Source organism: Babylonia areolata, chromosome 15 (genome assembly GCF_041734735.1).
Source record: "Babylonia areolata isolate BAREFJ2019XMU chromosome 15, ASM4173473v1, whole genome shotgun sequence".
Taxonomy (NCBI): domain Eukaryota; kingdom Metazoa; phylum Mollusca; class Gastropoda; order Neogastropoda; family Buccinidae; genus Babylonia; species Babylonia areolata.
Genome location: NC_134890.1, coordinates 7,100,452 through 7,115,988, shown reverse-complemented (window position 1 = coordinate 7,115,988; position 15,537 = coordinate 7,100,452). Strand labels below are relative to the sequence as shown.

The window sequence follows — 15,537 nt, the reverse complement described above, 5'->3', positions numbered from 1 at the left end:
ATTGTTCTCAGCCAACTTTTTGAATACCGACACTCACATTCCTTGCTGTGCCCAAACCAGTCTGCTGGTTGCACAGCACTGAAACAGCACTGATTAAGGTCACAAATGACATTTTACTCGCCCTTGATCATGGTGATGTATTCTCTGATGACTCTACTTAATACAAGCGCAGCTTCTGACACATTGATCATTCTCTTCTGCTCTGTACAATTCTTAATTACAATGGCATATGTGGAACAGCCTTGAGTTGGTTCCAGAGCTACCTTTCATGTCACACTCAGTCATCTGACACTAAACCTGTTTCCTTTGGTGTACCTCAGGGCTCGGTGTTGAGCCCAGTTTTATTTTTCATGTATACCAAACCCCTTCCATCACTCATTGACAGTCACTCCAATTCTAACCAGTCATTTGCTGAAGACTTTAAACTATATGATTTTTCTCATCCCTCAGAAATAGATCATACTGTAGAGGTCATGCAACGTTGTATTCTCCACCTTCACCTATCCCATAACCCAGTGGAAGGTTGTCAGGGCACTGCATATGATTTCCAGACCAGTTCTCTGGTTCCTGTCTCTCACAGCTCTCTGCAAAATCCTGGTCTGTCCATTCTTTCATGTTGCCCTGCCACATTTTCTTGCCTCCCTTTCTTTCTACTGCTTGGTACAGTGCCTTGCAAAATGGTCTTTGAGATCCCATCTGACCTTGTGATGTGTCCATACCTTTTGAGCTTCCTCCTCATGATGACAGTTTGGAGGTCAGTGTGGGGTCCAATGGCTTACGTGCTCTTCTGTCGGACCTCAGTGTTCGTGATGTGCTCAGTGTAGAAGATGCTCAGTAGCTTTCGGAAGCATCTCATTTCCATGGCTTGGATCTTTTCCGAGAGGTCAGCAGTGAGAGTCCATGTTTTGCAAGCACAGATAAATATTGATGAAACCAGTGAGTGCACAAATTTCACTTTCGATCTGAGTGTGATGTTTTTGTCTCTCAAAATGGGCTTCAGTCAAGTGAGTTTTGCTGTAGTCTGTGCTATACTGGACATAACTTATCGTTTGGCGCCTTCATCTGTGACAATCGCAGCCAGGTACTTGAACCTAGATACAGATTCCAAAGACTGCCCGTTGACTTTGATATAAGTGCTAATGCCATTGGTGTTATGTGTCATGGTTTTTGTCTTTTCTGCACTTATTTCCATTCCGTATGCCCTGGAGGTGATGTCAAGTCTTTCTAATGGGTTGAAGAGTTTGGTCTCATTTCCTGTCAAGCCATCAATGTCATTGGCGAACTGAAGATTTGTAACAGTTGTGCTTCCGAATTGGTTGTGCCCTTATGGGCTTCCAATGCATCCAACAAGATACATTCCAGGAATATGTTGAATAGTGTAGGGGATAACAGACAACCCTGTCAGACTCCCAACTGTTGTGCTGAACCAGTTTTCAATGGAACTGTGGTGGAGGACTGCACTAGTTGCCTTGTTGTATAGTTGTTGGATAACTCAGATGATATTGGGGCTAATATTGTATTTTCTCATACGTCATAGTCACCCTCAGAGCCTCGGGTCACACTGTATCAGCCACACTGTATCAAATCCTTTCCTGAAATCTAAGGACATGGTACAGATGTTGCTGTTGAAGATATTTCTCGCATATTATTTTTGGATTGGAAATCTATTCTGTGGTGCTACATCCAGTTCGGAAGGATGCTAGCTCTTCAAAGATTATTTTTGTAAAGCCTGAATTTTCAGTCTGTTCAAAATGACTTTCAGCAGTACCTTGCTCAGGTGGCTGATATGGCTTATTGTGTGATAGTTTTGGCACAACTGGAGATTTCCTTTCTTTGGGAGTGTGATAACTAGAGACTGCGTCTGGTTGGTTGGCCATTCTACTGTCTTCCAGATTCTGTTACAAAGAAGTGTGAGTATGCTGATTGTGTCTTCTCCTGCCTGGATGAACTCTGCAGGTACGATGTCGATTCCAGCTGATTTTCCTTACTTTACTGCTGCCTCAACCTCTTCACAATGAATTGGTAGCTCTTCCTCTTTGGTTGCTTGAGGGCAATTGGGTATGGCTGAGTCACCGATGGTTCTGTGATTGTAAAGTTTTGAACAGTACCCTGTCCATTGTCAATGATCTCTTTCTTTTCAGTGAGACATTTTCCAACCTTGCTTTGAACAGTGGAGACCTTGGCTTCTTTGACAGTTGTCAGGTCTTTTACTGTATGGTACGCCCTTTTGCTGTTGTTGTTGTTCAGGTCAGTCTCTATTTCCTGGCATCTCTCTTCAATCCAGACTTGTTTGGCAATCCTCATGTCTTTCTCAATGGCTTTGATCATTTTCCTGTACTCTGCTGCTCCTTCTGGTTCCTTTTTCTTTTCTTCAGTTCACACCTCATTGCAAAGTTCTAGCAGCTCGTCAGTGACCCATGGCTTCTTCTTGGGTCGTTGCTAGCTGATGATGTCAGCAGCCACTTCTGTCAATGCTGTGCTGAAGGCAGACGTCATGGTGTTCACATCCACCTCTTCTGCACCGAGGATGAGTAGTGGTGCAAATTTTCCTCCAATGGTTGCCTTAAAAGCTTCTGCCTCCTCAGGGTCTTTCAGCTTGTCAAGGTCAAATTTGAGTCTCATGAATTTCGACTTACACATGTTCTTGAGACATAGGTGAAAGGACATCATGACCAAGTCATAGTCACTGCCAACATCTGCTCCTGGGAAAGTTCTAGTCTGGGTTATGTTCAAACTAGATCTGAAACGTTTCTGGACTAGAATGAAGTCTATCTGACAGTGATGATCACCACTAGGACTGAGCCAGGTAATTCGGTGTGATACTTTGTGAGAGCCTAAGTGTTTGCCAGTATTAGGTTGTTGCTGCTGGCAAATTCCAGGAGTCTTAAACCTCTCTCATTGGTTTTGGAGTTGCAGAACTGCCCACAAGTGTTCTTCCAGTTGGTATGGGCATCCTCTTCTTTTTTTGCATTCCAATCCCCCTGAACAATGATGATATCCATTTTTTGTGTTTGCTCCAGAACTTCTTGCAGCTGGTCACAGAACTGCTTCACATCGTTTTCATCACAGTCAGTTGTAGGAGCATATACCTGGATGATGGTAATGTTGAAAGCAGTTCAGGCGGATGACAATTTGCCTGCTTGAAATGGGTCGGCATCTCATGACTGTGCCCATGATATCCTTGTGTACTAGGAAGCTTACTCTGCTCTCATGCTTGTCTTCTTCCCCACTGAAGTAGATCTTGTGCCCTTCCTCAAGTGTTATTTCACCAAGGTCTTTCAGTGGATCTCACAGATACCTATGATGTTCCAGCAGTATCTTTTCATCTCGTGTGTCATTTCTTCAATGTTTCCTGGTGTTCTCACAGTTCTTATGTTTCTGGTGCCTAAGACAATATTTTCACTTCCCCTGATCTTACTGGGGCAACCACCAGTAACATACTTTCCACCTCAACTGGTTTGCAGCGGCAGGTGTGGCCACTGCTGACCCAGGCTGTGACCAATCTGGTATGGACAGATTTCTGGTTTGACTCATCATGGGTGAATCTTGGGCATGAAAGCCTGATGGAGCCCATCCCTCTTTAGGCTGTTAATCACAGCCGGACATCCACATAACTAGTGGCTTGCCTTGGTCCTTGACATGTGGCCGTTGAGTCCTTACAGAACCCCTCCGCCCTGGCCAGTAACTTCGACAAGGAAGTTCATTTGCCAAGTAGTGCCGTGTCAACACCACCCCTTCACATGGTTTAGCGTGCCAGCTGAGACAGTTTGCTGGGGTGTGACACTTGGAGTCAGCACGTGACAGTTTTAGGGACCAGTGGTGTCCATCCATTCTCCAAGAAAGTGCAGCTGCCAGGCATCCAAAGGTGCTACCTCCTCCCAATTGTTCAATTAAACGATGATAAAACTGAAGCCCTTCTCATTCACTCAAAGACCTATTTTCAGTTCATTCAAAGTTATCAACCATTCATGTTGGAAACTGTGACATTTAGTTCTCTCCTTCTGCACGCAACCTTGGATTCATTATCTCTGATGATACATCTCTTGATAATCACATCACTCACATCTGCAGATCTGCCCACGCCGCTCTCCGTCAAATCAGTTCCATTTGTCACTTCCTGACAACTGCAGCCGCAAAAACACTTGTTTGTGCTTTTGTCCTGTGAAAGGTTGGATTATGGCAATGCTCTTCTTGCTGGCTGCCCTAAACAATGCTTGGATAGGTTGCAGAAGGGACTGAACTCAGCTGCAAGGCTTATCCTCAAAGCAAAGAAACGAGGCCATGTCAAGCCTCTACTTAGAGCCTTACACCGACTCCTTGTTGAAGCATGCATACACAATAAACATCTCTCTTTTTTGCCATAATTTCTTCTCAGATTCTTCACCAGACTATATTTCCGATATTCCTTCTGTCTATTTGCCTTCTCGGCTACTCTGTTCATCCACAGATAAACAAATTCTATGTATACCAAAAACGCACACAAAGATATTTGGCGAATGTGCTTTTTCTTTCATTGCTCCCAGGCAACGGAACTCATTACCACTTAACATTCACCACATCAGATCAAAACAAACTTTCAAAAAAGCATTAGAGACATATCTGTTTCAACAGTACAATGAACACCCTTCTCTTCATGTGACACAGGCACACAGGTATGTGTCCTATTGCAGTGAGACCGTTGTTTTGCAGTCGTTAGTTTTTTATTCATATTGCTGGCTATTCAAAATTTTACATTAATTCCTGGTGCTTTCCCTGCTGTGATCATGAGTAATGACGTGCATGTTAAATATTGTTTGTAGGCATTATGCGACTGAGTGGGGAAGTCTGATTGAATTACTACTTCATATGCTTATAGCTTATCTTTTGATTGGTTACCTTTACACAAAGTGTCTGTGATGTTTCATTTTACTCAAGTACAAGAATTATATGCTATCTGCACAATGTGTACTTCTCAAAATTTTACTCTTTTGTTTGTTTTATCTCTATGGATTCTCTGTGTCAATTTAAGCTATTAGATAGTGGTGTGTGGGAGGGTGGGGGAGGGTGGGTGTAGGTGTGTGTAGTGTACTTTTATTTGTGCTGTGAATGGTGGTGGGTGGTAAATTGTTTTATCTTATTTTCATTATTATACCTTTGAAATACGTTTTTTCTGTGTTGCACAGTGAGCCTGCTCTTGAAAGCAGCAAACCGCACTACATAAGCCTCCATATTATTAATATTATTATACCATGGCATGACTGAAACATGCTGATCAGCCTGGACCAAATGCTAAGTGAGTTTATGAGTTTCTTTCACTGGTGACATGATCTGTGAATATATCTAAGGTGTCAATGTATTATCATATTTTGTGCTCATTTCTCTCTCAAAGTGGTAATCTGTTCAACCAGCTCTCTGGTGCAACAGCTGAAAGTGTTGGCGGGTTCAATCTGAGGGTTCTGGGTTCTCGGTTATCCATGCCTCATGGATTAAGGATGGAGGTTTTTCCGTTCTCCTAGGTCAACATATGTCTTGACAGTGCTTAATCCCCTTAGTGTATATACACATGTAGAAGATCAAATATTCATTATAAAGATCATGTAATGCATGTCACTTAGTTCAGAAGGTTATGGAGACATGAACATACCCAGCATGCACACAACAGAAAACAGAGTACTGCTGCCTAAATGGTAGGGCAAAAACATTCATTTACACAAATAGTAAATTTGCACATACAAGATTATGTGTAAGATATAGCCGACAAACACAAAAAGAAAGAAAAACTCCTTTACACAGTTTTGGGATGGATGGCACACTGCTGTACAGTGTCAGCCAGACGTTGGTGCACCAAGCAGAACCGTAGGAATGCTCGTCCCTTGCCCAGTGAGGTCTTGTGCTACAAACCAGAGATAAATCTGTAATTCTGTTCACACATGTATGACATGAATAATCAAACCATATGATACAAAGGCCCAAATTTGCAGTTGGGTTTTATAGTTTTATAGGCTAGCGAATGAAAAATTCAGACATTAACACATGTTTTCATTTATTCACACTGTTATGCAACACCTTAATGTCTTAAAGTGTGTGTGTGTGTGTGTGTGTGTGTGTGTGTATGTGTGTGCATGTGTGTGTGTGTGAGTATGTGTGCAATTTATTTATAAGTTGTATATACAATTTATTTACTGGATTTTTGGTTTTTGTTTTTGTCACAACTATTCACAACGTACTTTCAGGTGGAAGGGATGGAGCAAAGTGACCCTATGTACTTTCAGCGACCTCATTCACAGTGCTGACAGGCAGACCATTGAGCTCGATAAGGCAGACGAGCAAAGGCCATGCTATTCCCTTTACTTGACTGCACTTAACACGTACTTTTCACTGTGCGCCAGCCATGATATAATTTTAACACAGCTGCCTGGCAGTAGGAGCGGCTCACTTTGCAATACAGGGTGATGATATAAAACACTGCACCAGTCAGTTTTAGAAAGGCATATTCTGTAGAGCTGTTCTGTGCATGAAAGCCAGTAAATTAACCTTTCTTTGAACACTAAACACAATAGCAACAGAATTTTCATACGGAGTGCGCTTTGAAGTGTGTCACACTTTGCGGTGACAGTGTCAGACAAACTTGGCCGCTTTTGTGAAAACCGTCATCTGCTTTACGTTGTGGCAAGAGAGCCAGAATTTGGTCCCTCTTGTTTACCCCCTCCAGGCCAATCTAAAGATGTTTTGAGAATCATTGCTCGTGTGATGAGGAAGGTTTTGCGCGAACGCTCCAGCAGGATGGGTTGATTATTTTTCGCTCTGTTAGTCAAGGGGTGACAGGTCAGGAAAGACAAGAACCTACTGTTGTCCCAAGTTCCTGAGGTCAGTGTTATCACCCTTGTTGAGAGCGAGGTTGAGATGGTCCATTTGCTTGGTGAGTGATTTGTAGGCGCTAATTAGGCACTTGATTTACAGACTCCGGAGAGAGTGGTCAAGAGTCACTTTAGGTGGTTGTTTGAACCACACCTGGGTTTGTTTGAGGCCAACAGTTAGGCTTGTTTGAAGCTGAAAAGCAGCAAAAACTTTCAAAATTAACTGCTAGACTGAGTAGACCTATTAAAGGATCAGAGGAGAGAAGTAAAAGGAGATCAATTTGTGTTTTGTTTGATAACCAAAAGTTAACAGTGTTTGAATGACACAAGTGTTTGTGGTCAGTTCACTGAGGACTTATCTATGTACAAGAGGCAGTGTTGACTGCTGGGGACTTAGTGTAGGTGTGTGTGCACCACAGGCAAAGAGCAGTTATCTTGAGTTCTTCGTGTGAATCTCCTTCTACATATTCTGTGGCTTGTCTTGCATGAAGGCTGGGAAAATTCATAAATCTGCAGAAAGTACCACTGAAAATCCTGGTAGGTCAATCACTTTGATTTGAACTATTCTGAAAGGCACTGGTGACTGACTGACTTGTGGATGTGTCAGTGGGTTCATTCTGTGTTGTTTCATGTGTGTGTTACTGTCTGTGTATGTATTTTGTGATACATGATTATTCCTTGATGTCAAGGGGTGTGCTTTAAACATGTGTACACACTGTGAAATAATGTGTGATGATATGTTTGGACAGTAGGTTAATTTCCTGTGTGTTTGGCATACATGTGCAGGTCTATTTCAGTTCAATTGTGTTGTGTGTGCAAGGGGTTAATCTTGATACAATGTGCAAATTAATACTGTGCAAGTTGGTAGATAATGTGCTAGTGAACACTGTGCACAATGTGATAGCTGATGAGCTATGAATAGTGCTGTCAGTTTGAGCTATTTATGGTTGACTGAACACTACTTACATATTGGCCAGTTGTTGTGGCTAAATGCCTAATTTTCTGAGCCCTTGAACGGGCAGATTAGGAGTGGAGCCAGTATTGTTAGTCAAAGGTTTCACCCCTGTACCCCTGCTGTTACAGATTCCATCCTTCTTAGTAATTTTTTTCCCTTTGTCGTCTTCATCGTTGACATCTTCCTCCTCTCTCCTACCTCTGGGTCACCAGGACCTACACTTACTACTACTGCACAGCAAGAGTGCCTGTTTCCATCTACACCTCAATCCTGCTCCAACTGCTCGTCACCGCAAGAGCCAGACAACCTTCAGCTGGGACAGATCTGTGCTTCACAAGGTGTGAGGACCCAGAACTCTTGTTAAAAGCTGAGTAACATCACAGTGTGTGACTGTGAACTTGGAGACAGTGGGGAGGGCTGTGCTGTGACAGACTTTATTTTGTTTTTGTTATTTTCTTGGGGGTGGTTTGGGTGGTGTGAGTGTGTGTGTGTGTGAGAGAAAAACATTCTTTTGATTTATATATTTTACTTTGTGTTGTGTGTAACTTGATTTTAAGGCATATTAAGATTATAGATTAATCAGTCATGTGTTCAATTTCTCTTATTTGGGAGAGTCAGTGCGTCTAGTATGAAGACTAACTTTGTCGCCGGGTGTAGAGGATTCGTCATCTTAAGACAGAGTGAAAGTGAGAGAAAAAATATATCCATAGCCTGGACTTCACACCTTCCTGTTAAAAAACATGCATTTCAAACTTACCACTACAGACACAAAATATTTTTGTCTGCCTCAAAACCAACATCATGCACTTAGCACATGCATACACAGCACAATGTGATTAACCTCTTGACTGCGCTGTTGACGTACGGCGTACGTCATGAAATGTCGCTCACCAATGCTGTATTGATGTGCGCCGTACGTCATATTGCAACGTTCTATGTTTCGAGTCCCGCATTACAGAAAATACAGTCTGCTAACCATTAAATTAGCTCCCCTGAGAGCTCTTTATCTCCTGAGTTCCATAAGCTAAAATTATTCATTGGATTGTCATATTTAAGGTGAAAGTTTTGCAAGTTTGTACTAAGATCAAGTTGTGTTTGCAAAGCCATGGCTGAACGCAGACAAACCCCAACACTTGCACTCGTATTGAAAGAATTCTTTCGCGATGCAAACAGTAGAGATGAAGATTGTGGACTGAATGAGATAGAACTGCATGAAGTTGATGCTGAAGATGCTGATTTTGACAGTGGAGGTGGGTGGGAGGTGGAGATGCTTGACGAAACTGAAGACAGACAAGCTCAGCTGATTCAAGATGCAGGTGGGTGTTTACGAGGTTTGTCAGTTTATTATTTGCTTTCTGTTTGTTGTAACAATGAATATGACTGCATTGTGTGTGTTTTGAATGTGTTAGCTATGGTAAGTAGCTTCGTCAGTCACTGATCAGTGTGTGAGTGAGAGAGAGTCAGTCACGTGGATAGTGTGTGTGACCATCACAGCCGAAGGGGGCGTGGCTTGCTGGCTGGCTCATTGTTGATGATAGCGTGTGTCACTCGCCTAGAGCTTTGTGTGTGTTCGTTTCCGAGTGTGTATTGGTTTGTTGTTGTTATTGTTGTGTGTGAGAGAGAGAGAGAGTGGGGGAAGGGGGGGAGGGGAGGGGGCCATGGACCATCATGACCAACAGCTGCATCCCTATGATGCCACAAGGAAAACCCTGAAGTGGTACAAATAGCTGTGTGTGCATTTTCTACAAACTGCCATGCTGAATGCACACATCCTCTACAAAAAAGCAGACAACAGCAGTACTCCTGGACTTCCAGAAGGATGTAATTAGTGCCATGATTTTTGGTGACCAAGACCAAGACACTGCTAAAGACGACCACTGTTTGTCTTGTGTGGACGACACTTCATTGATGTCATCCCACCTACTCTACAGAAGGCCTGGCCACAAAGGAGGTGCAGAGTCTGCTGGAAGAAAGAACAAAGAAAGGATGTGAGGTTCTACTGCCCAGACTGCCCCAGCAAACCAGCACTGTGTCTTGAAGACTGTTTCTGCAAGTTCTACACACAGCGTTTTTACTGGCAATAGATCCTGGGTGAGTACATCCTTTTCACTCTTTGTGTGGACTGTGTTGGAGTCTTATGCATCTGGACACTGTTGCTCAGCCTTGACAGTGTGTGTGGTTGATCACACCAGTCACAAGAAAGACTGGTTGATAACATGGTTGATATTGTAGCACCTACATGATGGAATGACAGTCCCAGTTTTTTTTAATTAATGCATTTTATGGAATTTTTCTGTCAGATTGACTCATTATTTGAACATGTGAGTATTAAAAACAAAATCTTGGTTCATTTTCCTTTCATTTGATATATACTTTTATGCACTTATCTTCAGTACTTTTTGAAATATAAGCAAATTAAAATCATTGGTGTGTTTTTCTTGTTTTTCTGAAAATTTTCTCAGCATAGGCTATAGCAAAACGTACTACAGTGAAGGGGTTAATCAAACGTTAGAAAATCTTACATTACTTTTGCTATGGAGACAGTGCGGTGAACTGTTGTTGCTGTCTGTTAATGGATTCGGGCAGAATGAATATGGCAGTGTCCAAGAACACATCACTTATGAATATGGGGAATGTGTGAAAGATCAAATGAAGCTTTAAAAAACAGTAGAACAATGGTTGAAATTACTGGTAATGATTGTCTCTGTTCAGTTGGAGGGGATGAAAATTGGGTTTTGGGGGATGGCCATGGCTCTTTTTATCAAAATAATGACACACTGGACACTGATCGACTGAGAGAGTGCCATCAAAATTGGACCTCCTGTTGAGAAGGATACAGGCAAGTACCTTTCTAGTGATGGAGAGAAGAGAAACTCTTCTGTCATTGCTACAGACTACAGACCCTTGCTCTTGTAAAGTGCCACAATGGTGGCATCTCGGAGGTCTGCTGGCATGTCTTCTTCCTCCCAGATGGTCAAGAGGATGTTGTGGAACGTTTTGAAAGCTGTGGTTCTAAGTGCTTTGTACGTTTCTGCTGGGATTCAATCTTTTTCTGGCACTTTACTGCAGTTCATCTGCTTTATGCAGTCCTGATTTTATCCTCCAAGGGCAGTAGGGTATCTGCTGTAGAACTTCCTGGTCAACAGTAGATGGCTGGTTGAGAAGCTGGCTGAAGTGCTCCTCCCACCTTACACTGATTTCTTCCTTGTCACTGATAGGCGGAACGATCAGCAGAAAGCTGTACATGACACTACAGCAGTGCAAATGTGTCCTGCACTGTATCTAACACTACAGCAGTGTAAATGTGCCCTACACTATATAAAACTACAACAGTGTAAACATATCTTACACTAAACATAACACTGCAGCAGTGTAAATGTACCCTACACTGTACATAACACTACAGGAATGTAAATGTAAATGTGCCGTACACTGTGCAGTAAAATTTGGGCTATCAGCTGAAACTTTTCCCCTCAACTATGACCCCTGAGGCTAAAATAATAATGCAGCTTGTTTGTGGATTTTGCCAATGTTGCAGGTTTTCTTAATGTCATGTTCGGGTCAAATCTAGAGTTGCCGTCAGTCTCCAGTCTATTTTTAAATACACATTAGGTTTCAAAACAGGTTTTGACTCTTCATGAATTCAAAACTCACTGTTTGAGTATACTAGTATTTACTGTTCACATTTTTTCCCTGAAAATTTACACGTGGCCTTTAGTACACTAAACATTAAATTGACTGTCCTTGCCCCGACAACTTCCACCACACTGAATACATGATGCAATGCTTACGATGCAGCTTTCAAACTGTAGCTGTCAAATTTCTCACTTTGTAGCTAATTTTGAGATATTTTTGCACTTTTTTGTGTGTGTCTGCGTGTGTGTAACATCTGCAGTGTAACCACTGTGGCTTATGTGAGAATAACAGGAAATTTTCTATCTAAAATTACGTTTAAATAACATACTTACCATGACCCAACTAGTGCAGACTCCGGCAGGGTCTGACATTCCTGTCCTGTTCAAACTACTATCTGCCTATGCAGAGAAAACGAAAGTACTACGGCCGATTCTTTTTTATTTCTATCTCTATTCATTGAGATCTATTCATTGAGATTCCCTCCATAGCAATATAGGCACACTTGCATTTGCGTCATTCTGTTCACAATGCCCAGATCTCTCTGTGTCTACATACTGGCACTTTATTCATATGCATATGTACATCTCTTATATGTAGGTGCATACACAGATTCCTTTCCATTACGAGTATGCACACTTTCCCATTTACTTGGGTATATCTGTGCACGCTACATGTATGCTTATACAGCCGCTTATTTCTCGTGACTCGATCTCTTGTCATGTCATTGGCATATTCCTGACATCATCACTTGAGTTGATGGAAGTTTATAATCCCTTTGCACATATATGTATTCATTTTCATGCATTCATCCCCACCTTGCTTTCGGAGGACGACTGCACTCACAGACAAAACTGCCTCATTCACACCTGAATGTATGCTCCTTCACATCTCAGTAGTGGCTGGTCCTTAGGGACCCACACACACTCCCTTCCCACCCACAGGGCTAAGGATGCCCTCTCCTGGTGCATGGAGGGACAAGGCAACCCAACTCATTTGCCTATAACAATCACCCACAGGGCTAGAGATGCCCTAACCTGGTACAAGGAGGGATGAGGCTGTCCAACTTAGAGGTGCCACTCTGGACATACATGCCCTTCATTCCTTCCAAGTTTTAGCAGGCCCAAAAAACTGTGGCTTATGTGAGAATAACTTCCTTTTTTTCTTATTTAGGGGATGCAGCTTATATAATGATACGCTCAATACATTCCATTCCATTACACTATGTTACATAATGCTGGAACAGTGTATGTGTTCTACTCTGTACATAACACTCTAACAGTGTAAACATACCTTACACTGTACATAACACTGCAGCAGCGTAAATGTACCCTGCACTGTATATAACACTACAGCACTGTAAAAGTACCCTGCACTGTACACAACACTACGGCAGTGTAAATGTACCCTACATTATATATAACACTAAGGCCATGTAAATGTGCCTTACATTGTAGATAACACTACGGCAGCTTAAATGTACCCTACATTGTACATAGCTCAAAGACAATCTTAACGTGCCCTACACTGTACATTACACTACGGCAGTGTAAATGTTTAAGGCAGAGTAAATGTGCCCTACACTGTACATAACACTAAGGGAGCAAATGTGCCCTACACTGAACATAACACTAAGGCAGAGTAAATGTGCCCTACACTGTGCATAACACTAAGGCAGAGCAAATGTGCCCTACACTGTGCATAACACAAAGGCAGAGCAAATGTGCCCTACACTGTACACAACACAAAGGCAGAGCAAATGTGCCCTACACTGTGCATAACACTATGGCAGAGCAAATGTGCCCTACACTGTGCATAACACTAAGGCAGAGCAAATGTGCCCTACACTGTACATAACACTATGGCAGAGTAAATATGCCCTACACCGTGCATAACACTAAGGCAGAGCAAATGTGCCCTACACTGTGCATAACACTAAGGCAGAGCAAATGTGCCCTATACTGTACATAACACTATGGCAGTGTAAATGTGCCCCACACTGTATGTAATGCTTCAGCAGTTAAATGTACATAACACACTACAACTGTGTAAACATACCCTGTAGTGCTCACCTCTCTAAGTGCCTTGACGTACTTAATGCCATCATTAGCACCTTTGTTCGATGCGAGACAATCGCAAAAGTAGTCCCAGTAGTCCTTTCTCTTTGCCAGCATGGTGTAACGTTCTGAAACAATGAGTGATAAAATGTTCCCCTATTCTTTTTTCAGTTGGTTTTAAGCATCTGAATGAATGCTTATGGAAGAGTAAACCAGCAACTAAAAAAATATATATATATAAAAAAAGAGCAAAATAAAATAAGATGAAAGTCAAGGTCCTGTAACCATTATCACAAATCATTTCTTACCACAATGCATATTATCTGTCACCAATTTCTTCTTTCTTTCCTGACCTAAAACTAAATCAACCAATTTAAAAAATTCACAACAAATAAAAATGTCACAGCAGTCAGCATAGAAGTTCTTGTCGTGTTTTTTTTCTCAACTAAACAAAATCTTGTCTGAAGCTTAGTAATAGTATTTTTAAGATGACACAGATGTTTCGTCTGCAGAATACAACACACTTGTTAAGCTGTGCATGCTGCATACTTTCAGTTTTAGGGAGGTGTCAAAGCATTCATATTGCTTCAAGCATATTACATCCGCAATAAAATTTATTATAAAAAAAAAAATTAAAGGAGGCAAGCAGGAATAAGATGCCTGATATATGTATACAACAAGTGCACTGGTTAGGCCTTGTGAGTCTATAAAGTTATTTTTAAAAATAAGCATGTGTGTGTGTGCACATGTGTGCATACATGCATGAATGTGTGAAAATAAATTCAAAGACAGCAAACAAAAAATAAATCAAATACAACAAAGTCCCTCCCCCCCCCCCCCCACACACTCCCCTTCCCTTCCCCCATAATATCAATTAAACACATTTAACCTGGCTCCATAAAATTCATCCATGTAAATATCAAAGGTAAATGAAAAAACAACAACAATGTTCTATACACTGAAAAATACATCACTTTAATACATAACAAGAAGAGGACAAAATGGACATCTTTTATTGAAACTGATGTCAACCATACAACCGATGAACAAGAAATGCAGAGGTTCCAACCTTTCATCTCAAACTGCAGCAGGTATTCCAGTTTGGCACAGAAACGCTGCAATACCTGGCAGTCATCAGTGATGGGTGATTTGCTGCTAGCGAACTCCTCCTTCAGCTGATGCACACAATCTGTTAAATAGGTTATCAAAGTCAGTCATATACTATTAACTCTTTCTTTACTAAGGACAAGATAACCAGTGCTACCTTGCACAATGCCACATATGCAGTCAGCTTGGTCTCTCCAGGGACCACACACACACTCACACAAAAACTACCAAGACAAAGCCACAAAACACAGTCCATGACACATTATCCTAACCATTTAGCTCCTTAGGCCAAATATAACTAGGCCACAGTACAAATGTCAGCCATTCCACCAAATCAAAATCAATCATCTCCAGATTACAAACAATTATAAAAAGGATAGAAAATACTTCAAAGCAAAAAAACAAAAACAAAAACCCATTAAAAAAAGGACATATATGCAAATGATAATGCAGAATGGACAAATAGTACCCATCCCGATGTTTACAATTTCACAACCGAGTCGCCGGAGCAAAACAGCACAGACAGTACATCATAGACTAGAAAAAAGTGTCAAGGCTTGCTCAAAAAAAGAAAGGGGAATGGACTGGGAAGGCAGAAAAAGGAGAGAACAGTGAAGGAAGAAAAAAGTTTAAAATAAAGAGAACAACAGAAAACAGGAAATTTCTAGCACAGAATTACCAGAAGGCAGGAATGCTATTTATACTGAAAGACCCCCAGCACCCCAAGGGGGGATGGCTTTTGTAGAATTCTCTTACTTTCCTGCAAAACAATCCTGAATCGTCTCTGTTAGTGCTCTGCAGTTCCACAACCAGCACATGAACATTGTGAACAAAATCAAAACTGGTATCAAGCCAGGAAACATAACGAGGTATGTTCACACAAAAGCATTGTTGATTGTGTACTGTGACAAAATAAAGTACCAATTATCTTTTTACTTTCCTGGCAGTC

General features: G+C 41.6%; 1 protein-coding gene across 5 annotated transcripts in view; it reads right to left on the bottom strand.

Annotated features, from left to right (window-relative positions):
- Positions 1-15,537, bottom strand: part of LOC143290403 (uncharacterized) — a 134,845-nt gene that overhangs the window by 106,045 nt on the left and 13,263 nt on the right. For all 5 annotated transcript variants that reach the window (XM_076599809.1, XM_076599805.1, XM_076599807.1 and 2 more), the window contains exons 3-5: positions 14,551-14,670; positions 13,497-13,609; positions 5,769-5,872 (exon numbers count right to left, since the gene is read on the bottom strand). In XM_076599809.1, the coding sequence (XP_076455924.1) occupies positions 5,769-5,872; positions 13,497-13,609; positions 14,551-14,670 (337 nt within the window). The remainder of the gene's footprint in view (positions 1-5,768; positions 5,873-13,496; positions 13,610-14,550; positions 14,671-15,537) is intronic.